General features: G+C 54.6%; 1 protein-coding gene across 6 annotated transcripts in view; it reads right to left on the bottom strand.

Moving 5' to 3' along the window:
• Positions 1 to 12,566: 12,566 nt before the first annotated feature.
• Positions 12,567 to 21,059, bottom strand: part of IQSEC1 (IQ motif and Sec7 domain ArfGEF 1) — a 98,666-nt gene continuing 90,173 nt past the window's right edge. For 2 of the 6 annotated variants that reach the window (XM_065934002.1, XM_065934003.1), the window contains exons 13-14: positions 17,439 to 17,488; positions 12,567 to 14,353 (exon numbers count right to left, since the gene is read on the bottom strand). In XM_065934002.1, the coding sequence (XP_065790074.1) occupies positions 14,309 to 14,353; positions 17,439 to 17,488 (95 nt within the window). In that variant the 3' untranslated portion in view covers positions 12,567 to 14,308. Of the gene's footprint in view, positions 16,353 to 17,438; positions 17,489 to 21,059 lie in introns of all 6 variants that reach the window. The other 4 variants (XM_065934000.1, XM_065934005.1, XM_065934001.1 and 1 more) reach the window with 3 other exon arrangements.

The raw sequence follows: 21,059 nt of genomic DNA, 5'->3' as shown, positions 1-21,059 counted from the left end.
CTCCTCATTCTTGGGCAGCTATCAAGGCTTAGCATCATTAGTTCCTCCTTAGAGTCTATGTGGTCTAACCGGGGCTGTCCTGGCACTATTTAAATCATATTTATCTAAGCAAAATGTGTGGTCACATAGTCTAAAATGTGGCAATTCATCTTAGGTCTCAGCAGAATGTACCCTTTCATCTAGTTTCTTTCCCCTTTCACCTGTATTTCTGTCTCAGCTGAATGCAAAAAATGCTACTCTTAAAGGAACATTAACTTTAACTCTTCATGGAACAAGATTCAGATCCCATATCTTTTGTCTTGTGTTTTAACTCTCAGGGTGTGTGGCTTGAGTGTGCCTGGTGCTTGGGTGCACCAGATCTTCCTCCAAAGTAGTGTAGATTTTTGTTAGGTTACTGGATTCTTTTCTTGAGTGGTTATTAGCTTATAACAGTCTCCCAAACTCCCTTAAAATTCTCTGTCTTTAATCCTCTAGTGAGATTTCTAAACTGACTATCCTACTCTATCCTTATCAGTGACAGATCATCAGGGGAAAAAAAAAGAGTTCAAAAACATTCTTGGTTGCAAAATACCTGTCCTTGCAGGCAACTTCTGCAATGTGTCTATTTTTGTCTTTAACTTGTGAAGCCTCGTCAGTTGGTTTCTTCATAGTGGTCAATATTTGCCAATGTCATCATTCAGCTTCTCAAGAAGGCATTTGGTAATGACGGCCTGTGAACCACCTCTGCAGAAGTGACACTGCTTGCTTTTAACTTTGAGCTGGTGAACATTTGGGCCAAAAAAAAAAAAAAAAAAACCAAGTAGTCTAATCAATCAAGTTATCCAATAATTTATCTGGATCCTCCCTGAATTGACCAAGTGAGAAATTCAGTTTCCAGAAGAAAAATTAGGAAAAAGTTAAGGCATAATTTCTACGTACTCTAATAGCATGTACAGGGGAAAACGTTTTGGAGCACCACTACTTTGCCAGTGTCTAAGTTCAGTTTCCCCATCTGTAAAAATGAACATCACGTCACTTACCTCACAGGATTCTCATGAGGATTAGCTAAATCCATACGATAGCATCTACCACAGTAAATGATCATTGTTTTTCTGGTAATAATATAAAAATTAAAAACTGGGTCAAGTATTCCCTCTTATACTTGAGTATTAGCCTTTGAGAAATAGGATGTCATTTGTACACAGTTTGGTTTAGACATAGAATTTCAAGAGTTCACATTTAAAACACCCACCATGGACGTACCTCTCCGATCATGTCATAACTGGTTCCCGTCCATGACGTATCAGCAAACAACCCGGAGTGGCTGTGGAGTGGGTCTTAGCACACCAGGATGCTTGTTTCTGGACCTCTGCACATTGTCTGAGTAGGAAACTAGTCCCTCCCTCCTCAGCATGAAAGCCACACAATGGGAAGGTCGTGGAGAAATTTACTACCACGGAAGAGGAGGGCAAGAGGTGGCCTTGTCTCCTGCTCCAAGGCTGCACGGGCAATAGTCAGTCCTGGGAAAAAGAGAGTCTAGTCGAGGCTTCTGCCCTTAGCGTCCTAATGATGGGCTCACAGGTGAGTCGTGCACGGGTATCACCAGTGCCATTTCCTGCTGAGAGAAGCTGACTGACGCCTCGTCCTGACATCAAAAGTCTACAGGAAGAGAGGTGTCCTTCAGAGCCCTCTGTCTCACAGGTTATGTCTCCCTGGTACTTCCTTTCCTTTCAGATGTGTATCTGTCCCCTTTATCATGGGAACATGGAAGTCACTGGCTTGTCGAAAGCCACAAAGGTGATGAGGTGTTGTTGGTTGAATTGTGTCCCCCACCCCACCCCACAAGATTCATTACTTGACATCCTAACCCCAGAACCTGACAACGTGACCTTCCCTGAAAAGAGGGTTTCCTATGGCATTCCACTGCAGCTGTGCAATGAGCTAAGTTAGGAAGAGGTCACAGTGGGGTGGAGTGGATCCCCACTCCAACATGACCGGTGCCCTTGTAAGCAGGAGAAATGTGGACACAGACATGTACCCAGGGGGATGGTGTGTGTGTGGAGGTGAAAACGGAGTTCAAGGTAATGCTGCTACAAGCCAAGGAAGGCTAAGAGGGCCAGCCAACCCCAGAAGCTGAGAGCAAGGCCTGGATCGGTTTCTCAGCCCTCATGAGGAACCAATCCTGACAACACAGTGACCTTGGGCTTTTAGCCCCCACAAGTGTGAGCCGATTGATCATCTAAGCTCCTCAGCCTGTGGTTCTTTGTTAGAGCGGCCTGCCAGACTCAGACAGGAGGATGTGTGGCTCTGGGCACACAGAACTGAAGAGGGCCCAAAAGTACGCCAGGGCTGGGCAGTCTCAGAGCCAATACACCCCGAGCTCCGGCTGTGGTCTGGAATCCGTATGACTTCCTCCCGGCTTTAAGAGACCGGAATTGAAGAACGAGCGGTCATTCTCTGCTGCCTCCTCTTCTACTGGCTGGAGGCAGAGGAATCTGCCCTCGGTTGGCAGGACAAGGCAGGAGGAGTCTAGCTCTTCCAATATTGGTCTTTTCCTCCAAAAGAGGAAGGCCAGCCTGCAGCCCTTGGAGTTGCAGAAGAGTCGGACACAGTCGAGCACCCATGCACACGCCGGCAAACTCGGTGGGCAGATGGGGATCTCTCGTTGGTCCTTTTTGTTCTCTCTCACTTCTGCTGCTGGCTGATCCGAAATCGGACGAAATCATTCTGACGGAGGTCGGAAGCCCCGTCACGCCTTGGTCTCCCTCTCTGCCTCTGCCAGCTGCTCCATGGGGGGACCCACCCTGAGGTCCAGGTTGCACCAAGCATGGCCCTTGGTACCCAGGTGCCCAGTTCTCAGGCATTCTGCTCCATCCTTCCTACGCACGATCGTCAGTCTGAGTGTTTTGGATTGACTCGTGTCTAAGTCCTTCTGCCTGGTTACGTGTCTTCACCAATCCTCTTCCTCCCCTTCCTCCTCCACCAGGTAAGTCACGGCCTACTCCAGAATCTGTTTCAACACCTATCAAATGATGAAATCAACACAAACATGGATTCCTATGCAAATTTAGTGGGCTAATGTTTAATTCTCCTCCCACTCCACACACTGTAAATTTCAGGGTCTGGGAGAGGGGGTAAAAAAAAAAGTCTAGGCTTCCTCGGTGGCTCAGGAGGTGAAGAATCCGCCTGCAAGGCACTCCAGTACTCTTGCCTGGGAAATCCCATGGATAGAGGAGCCTGGTGGGCTACAGTCCATGGGGTCGCAAAAGAGTTGGACACACCCTAGCCACTAAAGAACAACAAGAAAATCTAAAAATAGAGGCTCTTCAGTTTAAACTTGGTCGCAGTGATAACAGCCTTTCAAAATCTCGGGAGAGTTGAAACAGTAACAGCATTAACAAAGACGAAAACAATACAGCTTTGATTTTTCCTTATGTTTCAAAAGTCAAAATAGCCTAAGATCCAACCAAGCCTGTATTGCCCTACTATTATGCTATGAAACGCATGTTAAAATAATACAAATGCTCTGGTGAAACCACCAGAATTTGCAAAGCAACTGCTGTAATGTAAGAGCCGAATAAGCTTATTAACTCACCGGGGTCTTACCTGTTTGCACAAATGCCAGCAGAGCCTGAAATCTTATCTGAAGATGGCCAGGTGGCAAAGCCAGCATCTTTAATGCGTGGGAAACACCCTAGAAGACGCAGTGCCAGTTCTTGCAAAAGGGACTTATTGCAGACTATTCCTCTTGCAACTCGAACAAATAACTCCCAGGAAACATACTTGGGGAGGCACAGTCCAACACCCTAACACCTGCAGGAGCGGAACCGTAGCCCACCACGAGATCCGGCAGGGTCATTGTCAGAGGCTGCAGTCAGCCTCTGGCCAGAAAACCCCGGGGCTCTAGCAAAGGCTTCAGGCATCAGCAGTAACATTTCTTTGAAATCAACAACAACATTTTTTGGTAATCCTTCAAGCCAGCGACTGTGAGACTGCAAACTGGATCATGGAGCATGATGAGGGCACGTGGGGGTGTGAAAATTCATCTTAAAGGTTCACCCACTGAACTGGGGAGATAGAGACAGCTCAGGCCCCAAGTCAGTCCCTACATTTCAAAGAGCTTTCAGTGCTCATTCAGCAGGAGCTGATAAAGAATAAACTTGGCTCGCCATTAAAGCTCAATATGAACACCTAGCAGTGCTCGCTTGGGCAGCATATACACTAAAATTGGAACGCCTAGCAGGCTACACTCTGTGTTCTCTGCATCCCTTCTGTATTTCTACACTGCCTACCTCCGGGAAGGGCCTGGCCTGTAGATTCACACACGGTCCTGAGAAAGAAGTGCACAAAATCCTCTCTCTGTTGTAAATGCCAATTATAGGACCATAGATAGTTGGCATTAAGTCAAAAATTACCAATTGATAAGTCTGTTCTCTTTTAAGGAAAAATTGCTCCTCTTAATTGCTTCATAGAACTTGGCGTTCACTTGAATTCATTTTTTTCCCCAGTTGTAGGAGAAATAACCAAATGGAACTCACCTAAGGACCTCATTTTGTACTTTTCCCTGTGTGTGCGGGCGCAGTCCTTTCCAACTCTTTGCAACTGAAGCCCACCAGGCTCCTCTGTCCATGGAATTCTCCAGGCAAGAACACTGGAGTGGGTTGCCATTTCCTTCTCCAGGGGAATCTTCCCCACCCAGGGATCGAACCTGTGTCTCCCGCATTGGCACTGTAGATTTACCACTGAGCCACCGGAGAAGCATCTTCCCCTGTAATGTACTGTAATTAATAGTTTTTGTTTTTTCTTTTTCTCCTGAAGACCCAATATTCTCACTGACTCACCCAATATTCTCCAGACTATAGTAAATGCCCAGCACTGCCCTACAAATAACTCCCCTTCTGGGTGCTGACCGCAGTGGGTTTTCAGGTCTTCTAGTCCAGATCTGGGGTCTGAACTCTAGGTCACAAGAAAAGGATCATTTGGGGTGCCATTTACTAAGATGTACTCCCTAGAATGAAGGATGGCCCCCTAATGTGGATGAGTAAGGACTTCCCTGGCTTGGATGCAAAGTCCACTTAAGTGTGTGAATCCAGCTTGTGAGATAAAGCAGCCTTTGGTCACCAACACTTCTTCTCTGGATAGAAGAATGTTTCAGGGAATAAATGCTCACCATACATTCTAGTTGTACTATGTTAGCTCCTCATGGGTGTTAAAGATAATGAGCTTAGCTTGATTTCCAGACCCGCAAGATGGGTTTCAAAAAGCAAAGTGAGAAGGAAGACCGTGGGGTGAAAGATGGCTTTCAGACCCAAAGCTGATGCCAAGGTATTTCTCCTTTAAAACCTTTCCCTGGTTATGGCTTTGACAGCCAGTAAGACTACAGGCTCTAAAGGAATACTATTGTGACCGAGAAGGACCCTATGGGGTCCGTGCAGTCCATGGGGCGGGTGGGGAGCGTCACAAAGAGTCAGACACCACCGAGTGACCGAGCAACCACAAAAAAGACCCTATGGGGTCTTTCTAGAACAGGGCTCTCCCCCCACGTCCTCCACCTGCCTTCTGTCTGTAGACAATCCTTAGTCGAAGAATACATTTAATCAGAAAGTGAGAAATTGAAGCAAGGAAGGAAGACAGTCAAGCAAGACAAAAGAATAGCCATTAAACAAAGCCAAGGACCATTAGTTCCTCCTCCAAGGCTATAGAGGGGCTTTCCTGATGGCTCAGCAGTAAAGAATCTGCCTGCAGTGCAGGAGATGCAGGAGATACGGGTTTGATCCCTGGGTCGGGAAGACAACCTGGAGGAGGAAATGGCAACCCACTCCAGTGTTCTTGCCTGGAGAATCCCATGAACAGAGGAGCCTGGCGGGCTACAGTCCATGGGGTGGCAGAGAGTCAGACACGACTGAGCACATGGCAAGGGCAATAGATGATTTTCTGAGCCACGCTCTTTGAGCCTTTCTGCAGATCCTGAAACCCCCAGCAGGTGGGAGAATTTAACTGCCTGCTGCCCACAAGCACGCAGACCGCACACCGGCTGGAACCAGAAGGCTGATAATGCTAAATCCCGATGACCTCACCCCCAACCAATCAGAAGAATGTCCACAAGCTGACTGCACACCCCATAACCCCCTCCCTCACCCTGTCTTTATAAACCTTTTCCTGAAAGCCGTGTGGGAGTTCAGGCCTTTTAGGCACTGGCTACCTGGACTCCTTGCTTGGCACCTGCAATAAACGCTGCGTTTTCCTATAATGAGTCGTCATCATTACTGTCTTCAGTCTCAAGGGGCAGCCCTTCTGGGGCTCCAAAGGTGCCCATTCAGTGGCATTTCATCCAATCATTAGAGGTGACAGCCACTGCATGCCTGGACCTCCAGCACCCCTTTTCCCATGGGAGGCACTCAAGTCCAGGGCTCCCCACAACCAGCTCCCGATTCCCATCATCATTGTGGGGCTATTTTCTGGTACCTCTACCGGCACCCGTTTTGCATCCATCAGAGTCCAGGGGTCAGGGTCATTTGACCAGGGGAGGTTTAATACAAAAGCGTCGGCCTGCAATGCAGGAGACCTGGGTTCGATTCCTGTGTCGGGAAGATGCTCTGGAGAAGGAAATGGTAACCCACTCCAGTATTCTTGCCTGGAGAACCCCATGGACAGAGAAACCTGGTGGCTACAGTCCACAGGGTCGCAAAGAGTTGGACACGACTGAGCAACTTCACTTCACTTCACTTCACTTCACGTCAGTACTAAGGCTGCATGCTGTCACCCTGCTTATTTAACTTGCATACAGAGTTCATCATGCGAAATGCCAGGCTGGATGAAGCATAAACTGGAATCAAGATTGCTGGGAGAAATACCAGCAACCTCAGATACGCAGATGATACTACTCTAAAGACAGCAAGTGAAGAGGAGCTAGAGAGCCTCTTGACAAAGGTGAAAGAGAGGAGTGAAAACTCAACATTCAAACATTCAAAAAACTAAGATCATGGCATCCCGTCCCAACACTTCATGGCAAATAGACGGGGAAAAAATGGAAACACTGACAGGTTTTATTTTCTGGGGCCCCAAAATCAGTGCAGTGACTGCAGACACAAAATTAAGACACTTGCTCCTTGGAAGGAAAGCTATGACAAATCTAGACAGCATATTAAAAAGCAGAGACAGCACTTTGCTGACAAAGGTCCATACAGTCAAAGTTATGGTTTTTCCAGTAGCCATGTATGGATGTGAGAGTTGGACCATAAATGAGGCCAAGCGCCAAAGAAATGATGCTTTTGAACTGTGGTGTTGGAGAAGACTCCTGAGAGTCCCTTGGACAGCAAGGAGATCCAACCAGTCCATCCTAAAGGAAATCAACCCTGGATATTCATTGGAAGGACTGATGCTAAAACTGAAGCTCCAATCCTTTGTCCACCTAATGCAAAGAGCTAACTCATTGGAAAAAACCCTGATGCTGGGAAAGAGTGAGGGTAAGAGGAGAAGGGGATGACAGAGGATGAGATGGTTGGATGTCATCACCGACTCAATGGACATGAGCTTGAGCAAACTCAGGGACATAGTGAAGGACAAGGAAGCCCGGTGTGCTGCAGTCCATGGGGTCACAAAGAGTTGGACTGAGTGACTGACCACACTGCTATATATAAAGTAGACAATCAACAAGGACCTACTGTCAGTACAGGAGCTGATTATTCTGCAATAACCTATATGGGAAAAGAATCTGAATCAGGTTGCCGTACACTCAAAACAAACACAACAATGAAAACCAACTATGCGTGCGTGCTTAATCGTGTCCAACTCTTTGTGACCCCGTGGACTGTAGCCCGCCAGGCTCCTCTGTCCATGGGATTCTCCAGGCAAGAATACTGGAGTGGATTGCCATTTCCTCCTCCTGGGGATCTTCCCACCTTAGGAATTAAACCTGCGTCTCCTGCATTGCAAGTGGATTCTTTATCTGCTGAGCCACTGGGGAAGCCATACTCCAACTAAAAAATATTAAAAATAGAAAAAAAAACCGCCACTACAGAACACAATCCGAAGTTGGTAGAATCTGGGGGTGTTGAGGGCCAACTATAAACCATGGTGGGATTAACCCCCACAGTATAACTGACAACTATATGTTTGTTTATATTTAATGCATCGTTAGATGCTTCCTATTGTTTTATTCATACTTTTGTTTTGGTTGTCTGTGGTTTTGTATTTATGCAACTTCTACCAGGTTTAGAAAACACTGCTATAGTCATGTCATAAAAAAAATTTCGAAGTTTTCCTTCCATTGCTGTGATCTTAAGCAGTGTAACATTGAAATTATCTGAAATTTGAAGGTTTGGAAGAATTTCTCTAAGAAAGCAGTTGGACCTGGCAGTGGATTATTATTATTTTTTTCTCTAATTCTCTTATGGGAATTTGTGTTTAAAATCTCTGTCTCTCTAGGGGTTAGTTTTGCCTCATTATCAGTTTTATCTAGGTTGTTTCAAATTTATTTCTACGGAGTTGCTCCAGGGAGCATGGCTTTCAATTTCTTCCTTCATTGCAAGAGTTTCTTCCCTCTTGGCACATCTTATTCGGTGTGATTTCCTTTCTTTTCATGTTGATTTGGTTAGTTACAGGTCCGTCAACTTTGATTCTCTGACAGCACCTTGTTCGAACAGGGCCCTCATCTTAGCTGCCCCTTCCTGTCCTTTGTCACCAGGCCTTCAGGAAACCTGCCTTTTTTAGGGCGCCCCCCTCTCCTCTGGAAGCAGGGTCTCTGCTGCTGCTCTGAGGGTGGTCTGCCCTCACAGGGGGACCCGAGTTGACATCACGCCGCCTCTGTTCTGGGGTCCAGGCAGCTCTGCTCGTCCAAGATGTTAACGCCCCCACTGACCACTCCCTGAAATCTGTGACGTTTGCACTTTCCTGGTTACGCTGTGGGTCTGGGCTAGAGAGGTTTCATATGTTCTTTTTCTGACCTGTCCTCAGGATGTGGGAAGGAATTCCAATTCCGGTGGCCTCCATGACCCTCTGGCGTTTTTTTATCGTGAATGTTTTCTTTCCTATTAGCCCCACAGCTGGTGAGGCCTCCAGAGCTGTGGTCTCCACCTTTTGGGTGTAAGTGGGGCTTCTTCTGTACGGGACACTGGCCACGTTGTGGAGGTATACGGGAGTGTGGTCAGGAGAACAAGAAAGTCTGGGAAACTCAGCACAGACTATCTTTCAGAGATTCACAGCACACGTCACTTAAACCCCTGAAAGTCTTGAAGGGTCAGAATTGGGAGTAGAAATGAGCTCCTTCATGACACACCTGCCCACAGCCGGCCCCGCTTTCTTGCAGACCCACTCTGGGCTGGAAGGTGGAGTGCGTTCCCGAGGCAGGTGAGTGCTGAATTGACTACACCTGGCTGGGGACACCTCAGGGGGATGCACGGCCACCCTGGGCCACCAGAGTGGTGTCACTGTCCATCCCAGGAACTCTGCCCTAAAGTCAGAGTCGGGCACCCCACTCCCCCAGGGCCCCCACTTCTTACTGGAGCCACCACATCCCAGAAACACTACAGTTTCAACCCATCTGTTCCTTATTCACCAAGACAACACTACCTGATGGCAAGCCCATCAGGGGCCATCCATGTGATGGGCTGGCATGTAAATATCACAGAGCACAGCATCTTCTATAACATCAGGATATGTTGGGGGAAAAGGAAAGACAACTGGCACATACACACCTCTGAACTGTACGCTGTGGTGCACGACGGAGTTCCACCGCTACGGACGTCTGGGAAACTCAGCACAGACTACCTCTGAGAGATTCACAACACAACGTCATCCTTCTAAGAGGCTCTGCAGGACTGACGGTTTAACTCTGTCTGATCCAACGTCTCCTAGACGGTTTCTACGGCGCAACTCTTTCTTCACAAGGGGTGCTGAGCAACACTTGCAGACTGTTTGGGGCACGCCCCAAAGGTCTGGACCAGGGAACCAAGAAATGTGCCCACAGAACAGGGCAGAAGGCGGGAGACCAAGCCCTCGGTCGTAACTGCTGTAGGGGGCAGGATCGCCAGTGAGTTCTCCCCATGCTCGTTGTGAGTCTGTGCTTCCCAAGTGCTCCAAATATTAAACCATGTTTGATGAAGTTAAAACACAACTAGCGAAAGCCTCCAGCCCTCGCCCAGACTATTGCTTGAATTAAGGGAGCGCAGGACCCAGCCGCTTCCCTAGTTCTCTGACATCACCGTGAACCACCGACGCGCACGGCGCATTAAGCTTCCTTCTCTGGGCGTTGGTACTCTTGGGTCATCCAGCAAACATCTACGAAAGCCCTGCTTTGTGCCACGTGAGGTTGGGATCACAGTTGTGCAAGGACCTGACCCTGTCGCACTTAGAGCAACCAGTGATCACGCCCCTGAATAGACAACGATGCAAACGCACCGCAGAGCAGGTAGTGGCTGAAACCGGCTGCAGGGAATAGACGCTAACTCAACAAAGGCGCGAGCATCCTCCTACGATTGGGGAATGGCAGGGGTCACGCTTGCACATCCTGAGACAAGGGGAAGACGGCTTCCCTGGGCATCTGAAGGGCTAGCGCTGCTGGAGTGAAAGGGGACGGCGGGGGTGAAGGGGGGAGGGCAGGGGGACAGACACGCAGTCCGTGTCCAGGAGCTTCCGCAGGTTCATTTTTAATCCTGAGGGCAGCAGGAAGTCTTTGACGTGACTTCAAGCAGGCAGCACCTTTAGAAGACCCCTCTGGCGGCAGTGGAGAGGGGTTGAGGGGCCCGCCGTGGCGGCCGGGAGCCCAGGTATCGGGCTCTAGTCGGGGAACAAGCCTGAGGGCAGGTGAGCCGTGAGGCACGGGGAGGCGTAAGAACTGAGGGAGGCCAAAGTCATGAGGGCTTGCTGACAGCACAGACTTGGAGAGTCAGGACGAGGACGGGCGTCCACAGCGCGTCCTAGCTCTAATCTGCACCCCTTGAGGTGATGCTGTTCACCAGCGGGGTGGGGGGCCCAGGAGGCCCCAGTTCTGCGTGCAATCATGAATTTGGTCCTGGACAAAGAGTGTGAGGTGCTACTTACTGGAGGACCCCAGGGAGGTGGGTATTGAGAGGAGAGGTCTGGGCTGGAGATTCGAATCCAGGGATTTCTCCAAGAAAACAGAGGGCAGGCTGTGTGCCGAGAGGAGGAAGGGAGACGGCTTTCTGTGACCCCGAGGCCAGCACTCAAGGCTCTGGGGAGGGTGTCATCCAGCAGAGCAGACAGAGGAGGCGTCCCCGCACTGCCCCCCGTCACTCCCAAGATGAAGGTGAGACTAGAACCAAGGATGCCACGTGTTCCACCATGGGGCGTGTGAACAGTGTTGAAAGCTGCCAAGAGATCAGGCAAGACGCGAGCTACGGGACACGGCCAGTGAGCAGGAACTGCTCCGGAGGAGCCCCACCGCGTCCTCTGTGTCCCCGGCTTGACTCTCAGGGGCAGGAGATGCAGAGAGCTGAGAGCTCACACACCCTCAGATCAGCCACTGGTTGTGCCGTGACCCCTGCCCCCTTCCACCCAGCAGCGCACTTTCAGCTGCATCTTGACTGCAGCGGTCCTGGGCGGAGCGGCCGGAGGCACCCTCTGCCCCGGGAGCCCGCTGTCCCGGGGAGACAAACCTGAAGCCGCGGCACTGGCTGAGCAGCAGGTGGTGGCGGCTCAGTGCGAGGTGACATCACAGGCTGAAGGACGTCTGCCAACTCCGGGAACCAGCTGCCCTCCCCTGGAGGGCCCCCCAACCCAGGGCCGCCATCCAGCTGCAGAAACCTTGGAACGCCTTCCCGTGGGAATTCCCCTCTCCACGGAGGGCGGGCCCCCGCCGATCGTGGCCACTGACATGAACCCCTGGTGCTGCTTGCAAATTAGATGAACCGGTTTTACCTCATTTTGTATGTCCTGAATCTTTCAAGGGGGGTATTCTTTGGAGCTGATCTGGGTTTAAGGAAAGGAGAAAGAGTACCAGCCAAGGACATTCTCGTAGAAGCCCCGCTTCCGGGAGAAGAGAATCCACCTTCCTGGCTTCCAGGTCATGTTACCCATCGCATGATGCGGGCTGGGCCTCAGGTGTCTTTCTGCTCACAAGTCAACCCCTTGCCCACCCCCATGCTTCATAGGGTCCATCTCTTCTAACTCAATGAAACCACAACATTTTGTTCAAAGCTGCTAGAAATGATAAATACCTTGGGGAATCTTCTACCAGTGCCTACGTTGCGATGAGTACCTTTATCTTGAGCCATCTGTCACCATCCTCAAATTCATGTCTTCCCAGAGGCTGCAGCCCACCGCAGTCAAGACCAGGGATGGGCCATCTCGCCATCCGGGGATTGCCGTGTCCGGCCAACAGGGAAACGGCCGGTCTTCCCAGAAAAAGTGAGAACGCGAGCGGTTCAAAGGATTTATTTGCTTTCTCCACATGATCACAGCTACTGTTTTACATCAGTAGAGTCTGTTACTTACAAACAGAATACACAGGGAAACAAAACCACTCCTGTCTCCCCAAAGTTACACGGTGGGTGCTGGGCTTCCCGCGAGCCAGGGGGCCCCTGAGGTCTCAGCAGCCTGCACTCAAGTCCTGGTTCTAATCGTGGGAGACACCTCAGTGGTGAGTGACAGCTCCCCAGAGGAGGCGGTGCTGCCCGAGTGCTCCACGTGACCACAGGCGGGTCACACAGACGTCGGCCCCCGCCCCCACTCCAGCCCCACGCCCACTCGTTCTGCAACCGGCTTCCTGGATCGCCGCTGCCGTGTTTAAGATACTTACGGAAGGACTCGTTTTTCAGGCAGGGGGGGCGGTGGTGCTTTACAGCGGACGGTAAGGGGCATGCTGACCTGTGGTGACAGGGCTTCGTGCGGAGCCGAGTCGCCTGTGCTACCTATGGTCACTTCAGCTCATCTTAAAACCCAGAGGCTCCTGTGGCATGCAGTGTGGGATGGAAAAATCGCTCTACACTGGACAACTGAGGACGTTTTTAAGTAAGAGGCGCACGTCATATTAGGATGAACTTTATTTTTACATTGTTATACAATCCATTCATAAACTTAAAAAAAAAATACAAATACATGACTTCGTTGTTGTCCCAGAAAAGATGTTGGGTGATGGTACCGGCCTGCTTCCTCTAAGGGTCTCCTGCTGAGATAATCTGTGAGCAAAACGCCCCACGTGCGTCCTGACAGTGAGAGAGGACCGGCAGCCTGCCGACGCCCCGCCTCCGCCTCCTGTGCGGCGGGCGGACCCTGGGGCGGTCTGGGGTCCCGGAGAGCGGTCCCAGGCAAGCTGCCTGGGACCACCAGCTCATCAGGAATGTTTGCTTCCCCACGAGATCGGGGCGGGCCGGCCCCAGCCTCCTCCATGGGACCGCGTGCCTTCTGGGAACACTCATCCCGTGATATGTTTGTTCCCGAAACGCACACGCTGATGAAACCTCACTGACCGGAACACAGGCAGCAGAAAGCTGGAAGCGCCCGGCCCTGTGGACCCGAGAGGTCGCAGGTGGGGGTTCGGAATGGCCCACAGAGAGAGCGTGCGCCGTGCCCCAGCTCCGCCCTGCTGGCTTCTGTGCCCAGTGATGGCCCTGTGGAAAGGGCGGCCTGGTGCCAGCCAGCGTGCCTGCATCTTTTCTGGAACAACCTGGAGTTTACAGTTAGATCCTACGATTGGTACAGACGGTGAAGAAAAGCCGACATATTTAATATGTTACCACTTTACTTCAACTATTTGTCAACAGTAACACTGAGAGAGTTTTGCAAATACACAATACACAGTGTGGCCTCACACGCCTGATGCCGGAGGACATGCAGTACAATTCGACTGTTTCCGGTCACGATGACGCCCTTGAAACTGCAAGACAGGACGCCTTGGGGGGCCGGGCTCTGCGGGGTGACCAGGGAGTTTCGGGGTCCGCGGAACTGGGGAGCCTCCCCCCACCTCCCCAGCCCAGCCTGGACCAGAACAGACACACCGTGGGTCCCATCTCTCTGAGCGGATGCCCGAGGGAGGAGGACCACACGGACGGGAAGATAAAGGCGGGCAGGTTAAAGTCACACTTCTTTCAAAAAAGAAACAAAGAAAAAAAAAAAAAAGGCTCAACTCTAGATTGCTGTATTTGCTCTCTGTGGAGATTAACAAAGTGCTCGGTTTGCAGAATTGCTGGTTTGGAGACCTGGATGATGCGGGGTGGGGGTGGGGTGGGGTGGGCAGAGTCCCGGCCGCGGCCAGGGCGGGCTCCCCGGGGCTGTCCCGCCGCAGTCCAGGGCCCCGCGCCCATGCAGTCCCGCGCCAGCTTCGCCCTTCCTGCGGGGGCTCCCGCCCGGGGGCGGTCCTCCGGTCCGCGGCCTAGGAGCACAGCACGGGCGGCTGCAGTGGCTCGAAGGGCTGAAACTACAAAGGACGGCCCGTGGGTGACGCCGGCCCGGGGGAGCGGACGGGGCCCCCCCACGGAAGCGACAGAGCACCGGGGGAGAGCCGGCACGCCCCGGCGGGCGGCGCGGGGCAGGCTCAGACGGGCCCGGGGACGCAACACGGGGGTGCGTGCACACGGCCACATGGAATCACGACGGTCACGGCCACCACTCAGAAAACACAGCGGGAAGCACACACACCGCCCCGGGGCGCTACACGCTAAGAGCAGCAGCCTTCGGTTCTCCGGGGCGTCCGCCTGCTGCGGCTGGAGACAGGATGGGGGGGCCATGGTGCTGGGGAGACGAGCATGAGTTGGTCGCTTTCATGTGGGAGATGAACACCTCGCTGCCGGGTGTGGGGCGCCCGCGGAGGGCTCTGAATGAGTGTGCAGTAAACCAGATGCATACGAAAGAAATATGGATCATGGAAATTCACAGTTATTGCAGCCATTTAAAGTGTCTAAGAGTCTGGGTAACCAACAGTCCGGGACAACCAGTTCTGAACTAGCGGTCCCGAGGTGCTACGGTAGAGTTTACTGCATTTTTAAAATCTATTTGCTTACCTGAAATAACAGAGCAGTTATAATACTGATTACTTACGATAGTCATCTGTTAATAAAATAAGGATTTATACAAAGCAATATCGGACTCTGAAAACAGTTAGATGCTATCTTACTTGGCACGGTTAGTAGTGATTGCGGTAAGGATTTCAGCCAGTCCTGGGGGTGGGGCGTCTCTTCTTACGAAAATATGGAAGTATCTGAGTTTGTCCCTAGCATTTAAATTTTTGGTCTAATCTCTCACACGTTTGTCTAAGGTTCTGTCTTCCTATCAGGTAAGTGGGGCTCCTTGTAAAGTGTCTATTGCTAATTTTGTGGACTGAAATATTTGCCTTTCACACACAAATACTACCTATACAGTATATATATATATGTATATATGTATTTATATATTTATATATTTATATTATATAAAGTTTACTTACGTATTTTCATCAACCATATCAGGTCTACTTAATTTTTGCCCATTGTCAATAAAAGAGCAATAATGCAGCAAGTTTTGGGTTATGTGTTTGGTTCTGTCTGGTTGTGTCTGTCATCTCTTCGTTTCCTAGGCTGGGTCATCACCCCCAGGTACAACGAGCGAGCAGAGAGCTGGGACCTGGGTGGGGACAGGGGCCGGGGCCTGGTTCAACATCTACTCGGCCGGCGGCACCGTTTCCGGGCTGGTGGTGGCCGAGGCCCACCTCTGGGGCTGAGGGGTGCCCCCGCCAACCCAAACTGGGGGCCATGTTCCCTGTGACTCGAGCCCCGGGGCTCGGGGGCTCCGTCCAGGCCGGGGGGCGGAGGGGAGGTGCAAACAGGAGGTGCCCTGGGTCTGGTCTGGGGCTGCCGCCCCTGGGCGCGCCTGTGTGGTGTGCACGTGTTCCGGGGGGCCGGGACCCCCACCCAGGCTGTCTATACAATTGTGCTGATGCCGCTGGGCTTGGCCTTGCTGCTGGTGGGGGGCGGCGGGGCGGGGGGCTGCCCGTGGTGGTGCACGGCGTGGCCCGCGTGGCCAGCGGGCAGCGGCGGGTGGCCGTGCGCGTGGGCCCCGTAGGCGGGGTGCCCCCCGTGGGGGCCGTGGTGGTACTGGTGTGCGTGCTGGACGTGCTGGGGCGGGTGGTAGTGATGGTGGTGGTGGTACGGGGGCGGGCTCTGCTGCAGGAGGCAGTACTGGCCGTGGTGCCCGTGCACTGGGCCCACGAGGGGGCCCTCCACAGGCCCCTGGGGGTGGCTGGCCACGGGGTGAGGCGGGTGGGGGGGCGGCTGGGGCGGGGCTGGGGGCAGGTGGGCCTGGGGAGGGGGCTTCCCTCTCTTACTCCCAAACAGGGAGCCCAGGAGGGAGGAGGAGTTGGGCATGGCCTGGTGTGGGCGAGATGGGCAGTCTCGTGTTGATGTAGCTCTCCGGCGCATATGAGGACTGCTAATGATGGACCCCTAAAAAGGAAATTCATAGAAACCAAAATTAAAAGAGCTTAGAGCACTTACGGCAGAATGATTCTTTAAAAAAAAAAATGTTAAAAAGTTTCACCCACTGACTGCTAAGCCTTAATTCAACGTGCTGGCCGTAGAGGCCAGGCCCCGGGAGGCTAGACTCAGGGGCCATCTCCAGACACTTCCGTGCAGGTCAGCTGGAGGGGGCGGCGGCCCACAAGGGGGCCCTGGGGGCAACGCAGCCCTGCTGAGCACTCTGCCTGGGGGGTGGCCCCGCCTTCAGATCAGAACCCTGTGTCTGCGGGTGCAGCGGCGTGTACGGGGCGGGGCGGGCAGAGAGGGGCCTGCTCCCACGAACACCCTGAGCTGAGCCCTCCTGGGTCCTCTCAGTGTCCAAGGCCGTCTGCTCTGCCTGGTGGGGGGCGGGGGGTGCTGAGGGCCGCAGGAGGGGCTGGGGGAGCCTCCCCCTGCGGCCGGCACCGCCTAGGCGTCTCACTGCGGCTACCTAACGCCAACCAAACGCGGGAAGAGAGGACAGAGAGGCCTGCAAGCTGAGCGGAGATGAGAACAGGAATGTCGAGATGGCTGGAGGATGAATGGAACCTCATGAAATCCACACTGAACTCGTCTCTCTCCCGGCTCTCCGCCCCCGAGCTGGCTGAGCAATTCCGAGGCGCCCTGACTGCAGACACACAGCAACCGAACCTCCAGGAAGGAGAAGTGATGGGGATGGCAGAGCGTGGAAGCCCGAGAGGGCGGGACCGACAGCGAGGGGGGGGGCCACGGGGAGTGCGGGGCGCCAGGGCGTTAACCATGCTTGGGGGCCGCGGGGCGGGGGTTAAGCGGAGACTAAACCGCGACATACAGACCCGGGCCCGCCCCCACTGTTCCAGCCCCCACAAGCGGTGAGGGGCGCGGGCGTGTCTAGGCGGGCGGCATGCACGTGCCAGGCAGGCGGGGTGGATCTGGCCTCTGTGGAGGAGGGAAGGAGGAGCAAAAAAAAAAGAAAAGAAAAAAAAAAAAGACAAGAGGCAAAAACCGAGGACGGGAGGCGACACACGACAGCCAGCCGGACGGGCTCCTACTTACTTCCACATTGCTCTCTAGCGATCCCGCACTGCTGCGACGCCCTCGCTTCCCTGCCCAGAACATGCAATACCAGAGGTTAGACGCGACACGGCCCGCGCTGCCACCCACGGCCCGGCGGAGCCGGGGGCAGGGCGCTGACGACTTAAAAAGACAACGGGGTTCTTACAAACCAAAAAAAAAAAAAAGCAAAGACAAAAAGACCAAAAAAAAAAAATCTTTTCCAACCAGCTGAACTCTATCCCCCTCTCCTGAACCAGAAGCCTGAGGGCTGGGTGCCGGGGGCGGGGGGGGGGGGGGGGGGGGTGGTGTGGGAACCCTCGGCCATCCGCCTGGCGGGCCGGCGCCTCCAGCAGCTGAAACGAGCCAAGCGTGGTCCTGCACTGCCCTTGGGTGGATTTCACGGACGTATGTTGCACATACGCACAGGCGCACACACACTGCCTGCTGCCCGCAGGGCCTGGGGGCTCTCAGGAGACGAGCTCCAGGTCCCCTCTGGGGCTGTGTTTGCCTTGTGCAGTGTCTGGCTGGGGGCATGGGTGGGCCCGCAGACCAGCTCTCCCCTCTGTGAGCGCCAGCCCCCCAGGACGCCACACGCCTTCCAGGCCGTGAGCCCTCACTGCCAACACCTCCGTGGCGCGGGGCAGGTAGGCGATCCGCATTGGCCATGCCCGAGGAGGCTGAGTCTTCCTCTTGGTTCTGGAGGCCGGGAGCCCGCCCCATCCTCCACACGACTTCTCTGGGGGTTCCTGCAGGACACCAAGGCTGTCGGGGACGATGGTGCTCCAGTTTGAGGGCTTGGCCGGGTCCAGCCTCCAGCCAGCTCTTGGGGGCAGAGAAGGGACTCCAGATGTTCTTCTGGCTTCCACAAGCCCCACTGCACGGGACAGGTGTCCTCTGTCCACACCAGGAGGAGATGGAGGCTCTGACTGACGGACTGAGTGACTTCGTTTCCATGGCGAGCAGTTTACACCGTGTCCGCCTGTCCACATGAGGCGGGAGACCTTGGCCACGTTGCCTCCGAGCTGGACCAGCCCAGGCGCCCAGAAGATGGAAGGGGCGGCCTCGTGCCGTGGTGTGGCCCACGCCCCGACCTGCACTGGGCAGACAGGGTATGTCTGGACCCTTTGGGTTAAAACGGCGGCAGCTGCACGTGCCCACAACAGCAGGCTGAGGGGGGTGTCCAGGGCCCGGGTCTTCACCTGCTGACCCCCAAACTTGAGTCCAGCTGGGAGCCTGGGGTCCCCTGAAGGCGGTGCTGGGCCCTGGCCCCAGAGCCCACAGGACTGGGCTGCACAGTGGAGGCGGATGCTGAGGACCATGGACGCTGGCCCTCGTCCCCAGCTGAAGCAGACCTGTCCCTTCTCATCTTTGACCAGCTGTGAGACGAGGGGCGACCTCCCCTTCCTGCCTTGTCTCAGCGCCCCAGCGCAGCGGCATGGGCAGAAACAGAGTCCCCAGCCTCCGGAGGGGGGCTCTGCAGGGGGAGGGGTGACCCCCTCCAGCACCCTGCTGACTCTCCGCCTCCGTGTCCCCGTCTATGAACCAGGCCGGCCCTGCTTTGCCCTCCAGCCAGCCTGCTTCTCCCACCGGGACTGGGCCAGGCCCGGGCTTGGTGTGGGGGCACCAAAGGCTGCCCCCTGGAGCTAAACAGAACTCCTCCTGCCCACGGTGGGCCAAGACTCAGGAGGGCTCTTACTCGGACGTCCCGGAGGGAATCTGGCTTTCTTAGAACTCGTCTCTTCGACTTTGCAGGTCAACAGGAGATACGGGATGTCCCTGCACTTGTCTGCGCTCCAGTCCCGGGCACGCCCGTGGACAGCTGCCCCCTGGAAAACACGTGCAGGCGTGTGCACACGCACACCCCACTTACTGATGGAGGGGGAAGGGCCGGGACTGCACAGTCCCGGGGGCCCCCATCTCGGAACCCTGCACGAGCCTCAGGGAGTGCCCCGTCCTAGCTGGCGCCTCCCGAGGGCCAGAGCAGGCCCGGTCAGCCTGACCACGGCCAGCACGGAAGCCACATCTGGATGGATGGCGTGGCTCTTCACAGCCTCCCGGTTTCCCGGTGGTGGGACAGAAGCCAGCAGGGCCCCAGCCCAGATCTCACGCCATGGTCCTCGCAATGGTGAGGGTGACAACAGCTGGCACGTTGGGTCAGGCCCCCCCAACACTCTGCGGGCAGCAGCTCTCACAGACCCTGCACGTGCTCATCCCTCCTGCAGCCGGGGAATGGAGGCTCAGAGGAGTGACTCGGCCTAGACTGGCAGCCAAAGCCCCCGAATCAGCATGCTGCGTGGGCCCAGCTAGGCTCTGCCTGGAGGCCCTTGGGATCCTTGAGTGCAGGCTGGCACAGCTCTGGCGCCCCTGAAACGAGCAAGGGCCCCGGCAGAGGCGGAAGGGAGACTACATGGACGAAGACTGGACAAGACCTCTCAGCTCAGCGGGAGCTGGGTCAGGGCCGCGTCCTCCTCTGGCTCTTGGCAAGCCGGCTGCCTGGGTCCTGCTGGGCCGTCAAACCACGCCTGCCTCCCGGGTCCCCGAGGTTCACGGCAGGCTGAGGCCCCGTCCCTGGGGTCCTGGCTCTTGGATGGCCGGGTCGTCGTGGGTCTGCGGCAGCCACTCTGGGAGCAAGGACAAGCCCCCGCTGGGTGTCACTGGCCCTCCGCCTGGGCCATCCCCTCCAAGTCCCTCTCGGCCGGCATGCAGGCGGGGATGTCACTGCCTTGAAGCGCTTCTCCCTGACCCCGTCCAGCACAGGGCGCACGCCTGTGGCCTCTTCCAGGAGGTGGCTGACGCTGGCCGGTCTTCCTTTGGAGGTCGCGGGTGGGGGGCCTGTCCCAGGCGGCGACTGAAACCCCCGCCGAACCTCACCTCCCACTGTCGGGAGCAGGCGGCTTCTTCCTGGGGACGCTCTTCCGTGTAGGGTCCAAGGACTCCGGCCCCCTGCAGTCCTTCTTGGCTGAGAATCCCCGACAGAAACCAGCCAGAGCTCAGAGCTCGGCCCCTCACCCAGCCGTGCACCGGGCACACGGCTCTGTCTACAGAGAGCAGACGCCTGGGGTCCTGACCGTCAGCAGCTGGAGTAACTGGCCAGCTGCGCTGAGGCCGCTCCTACCCGGGGGGGCTGGACGGGGCCCCTAGCGGCCCAAGGCGGCCCCACTGCACAAACCCAAACACGGGCCTCGGGCCCCAGAGCAATTTGGTTACATCTAGCTGGGTGTCACGAGCCGCGGGAAAACCAGAGGTTCCCAACCACGGCCACGCTGCCAGCCAGACTCGCCCTCTCCCTGCCGAGGGCGCCTGGCAGTCTGCAGGGAGGTTCCCGATTGTCGTGACCGGGGTGTGGAGGCGTCCTGCGCAGAGCAGCCCCCACGGCAGGGACGGCCCGGCCCAGGAAGGCAGCAGAGCTGGGTTGAGAAGCCTACTTGATTCTCACGCTGGCCATGCACTTCGCATTTTCACGATGGAAAGAAAAAAAAAATGATGAGATAGAAGCAAAGGGAAAAATACAACTCAAAAAAAAAAAAAGAAAAAAGGGGAAAATTTCTGAGAAACGAACATGCTGAAGGGGCGAAGCGCTGCTGGCGGCGGGGGTAGGGATGGGATGCGGTCTCGAGCAGC

Source organism: Muntiacus reevesi, chromosome 4 (genome assembly GCF_963930625.1).
Source record: "Muntiacus reevesi chromosome 4, mMunRee1.1, whole genome shotgun sequence".
In the NCBI taxonomy this organism is placed as follows: Eukaryota; Metazoa; Chordata; class Mammalia; order Artiodactyla; family Cervidae; genus Muntiacus; species Muntiacus reevesi.
The sequence above is the reverse complement of the archived record's forward strand: the minus strand, read 5'-3'. Positions and strand labels throughout refer to the sequence as shown.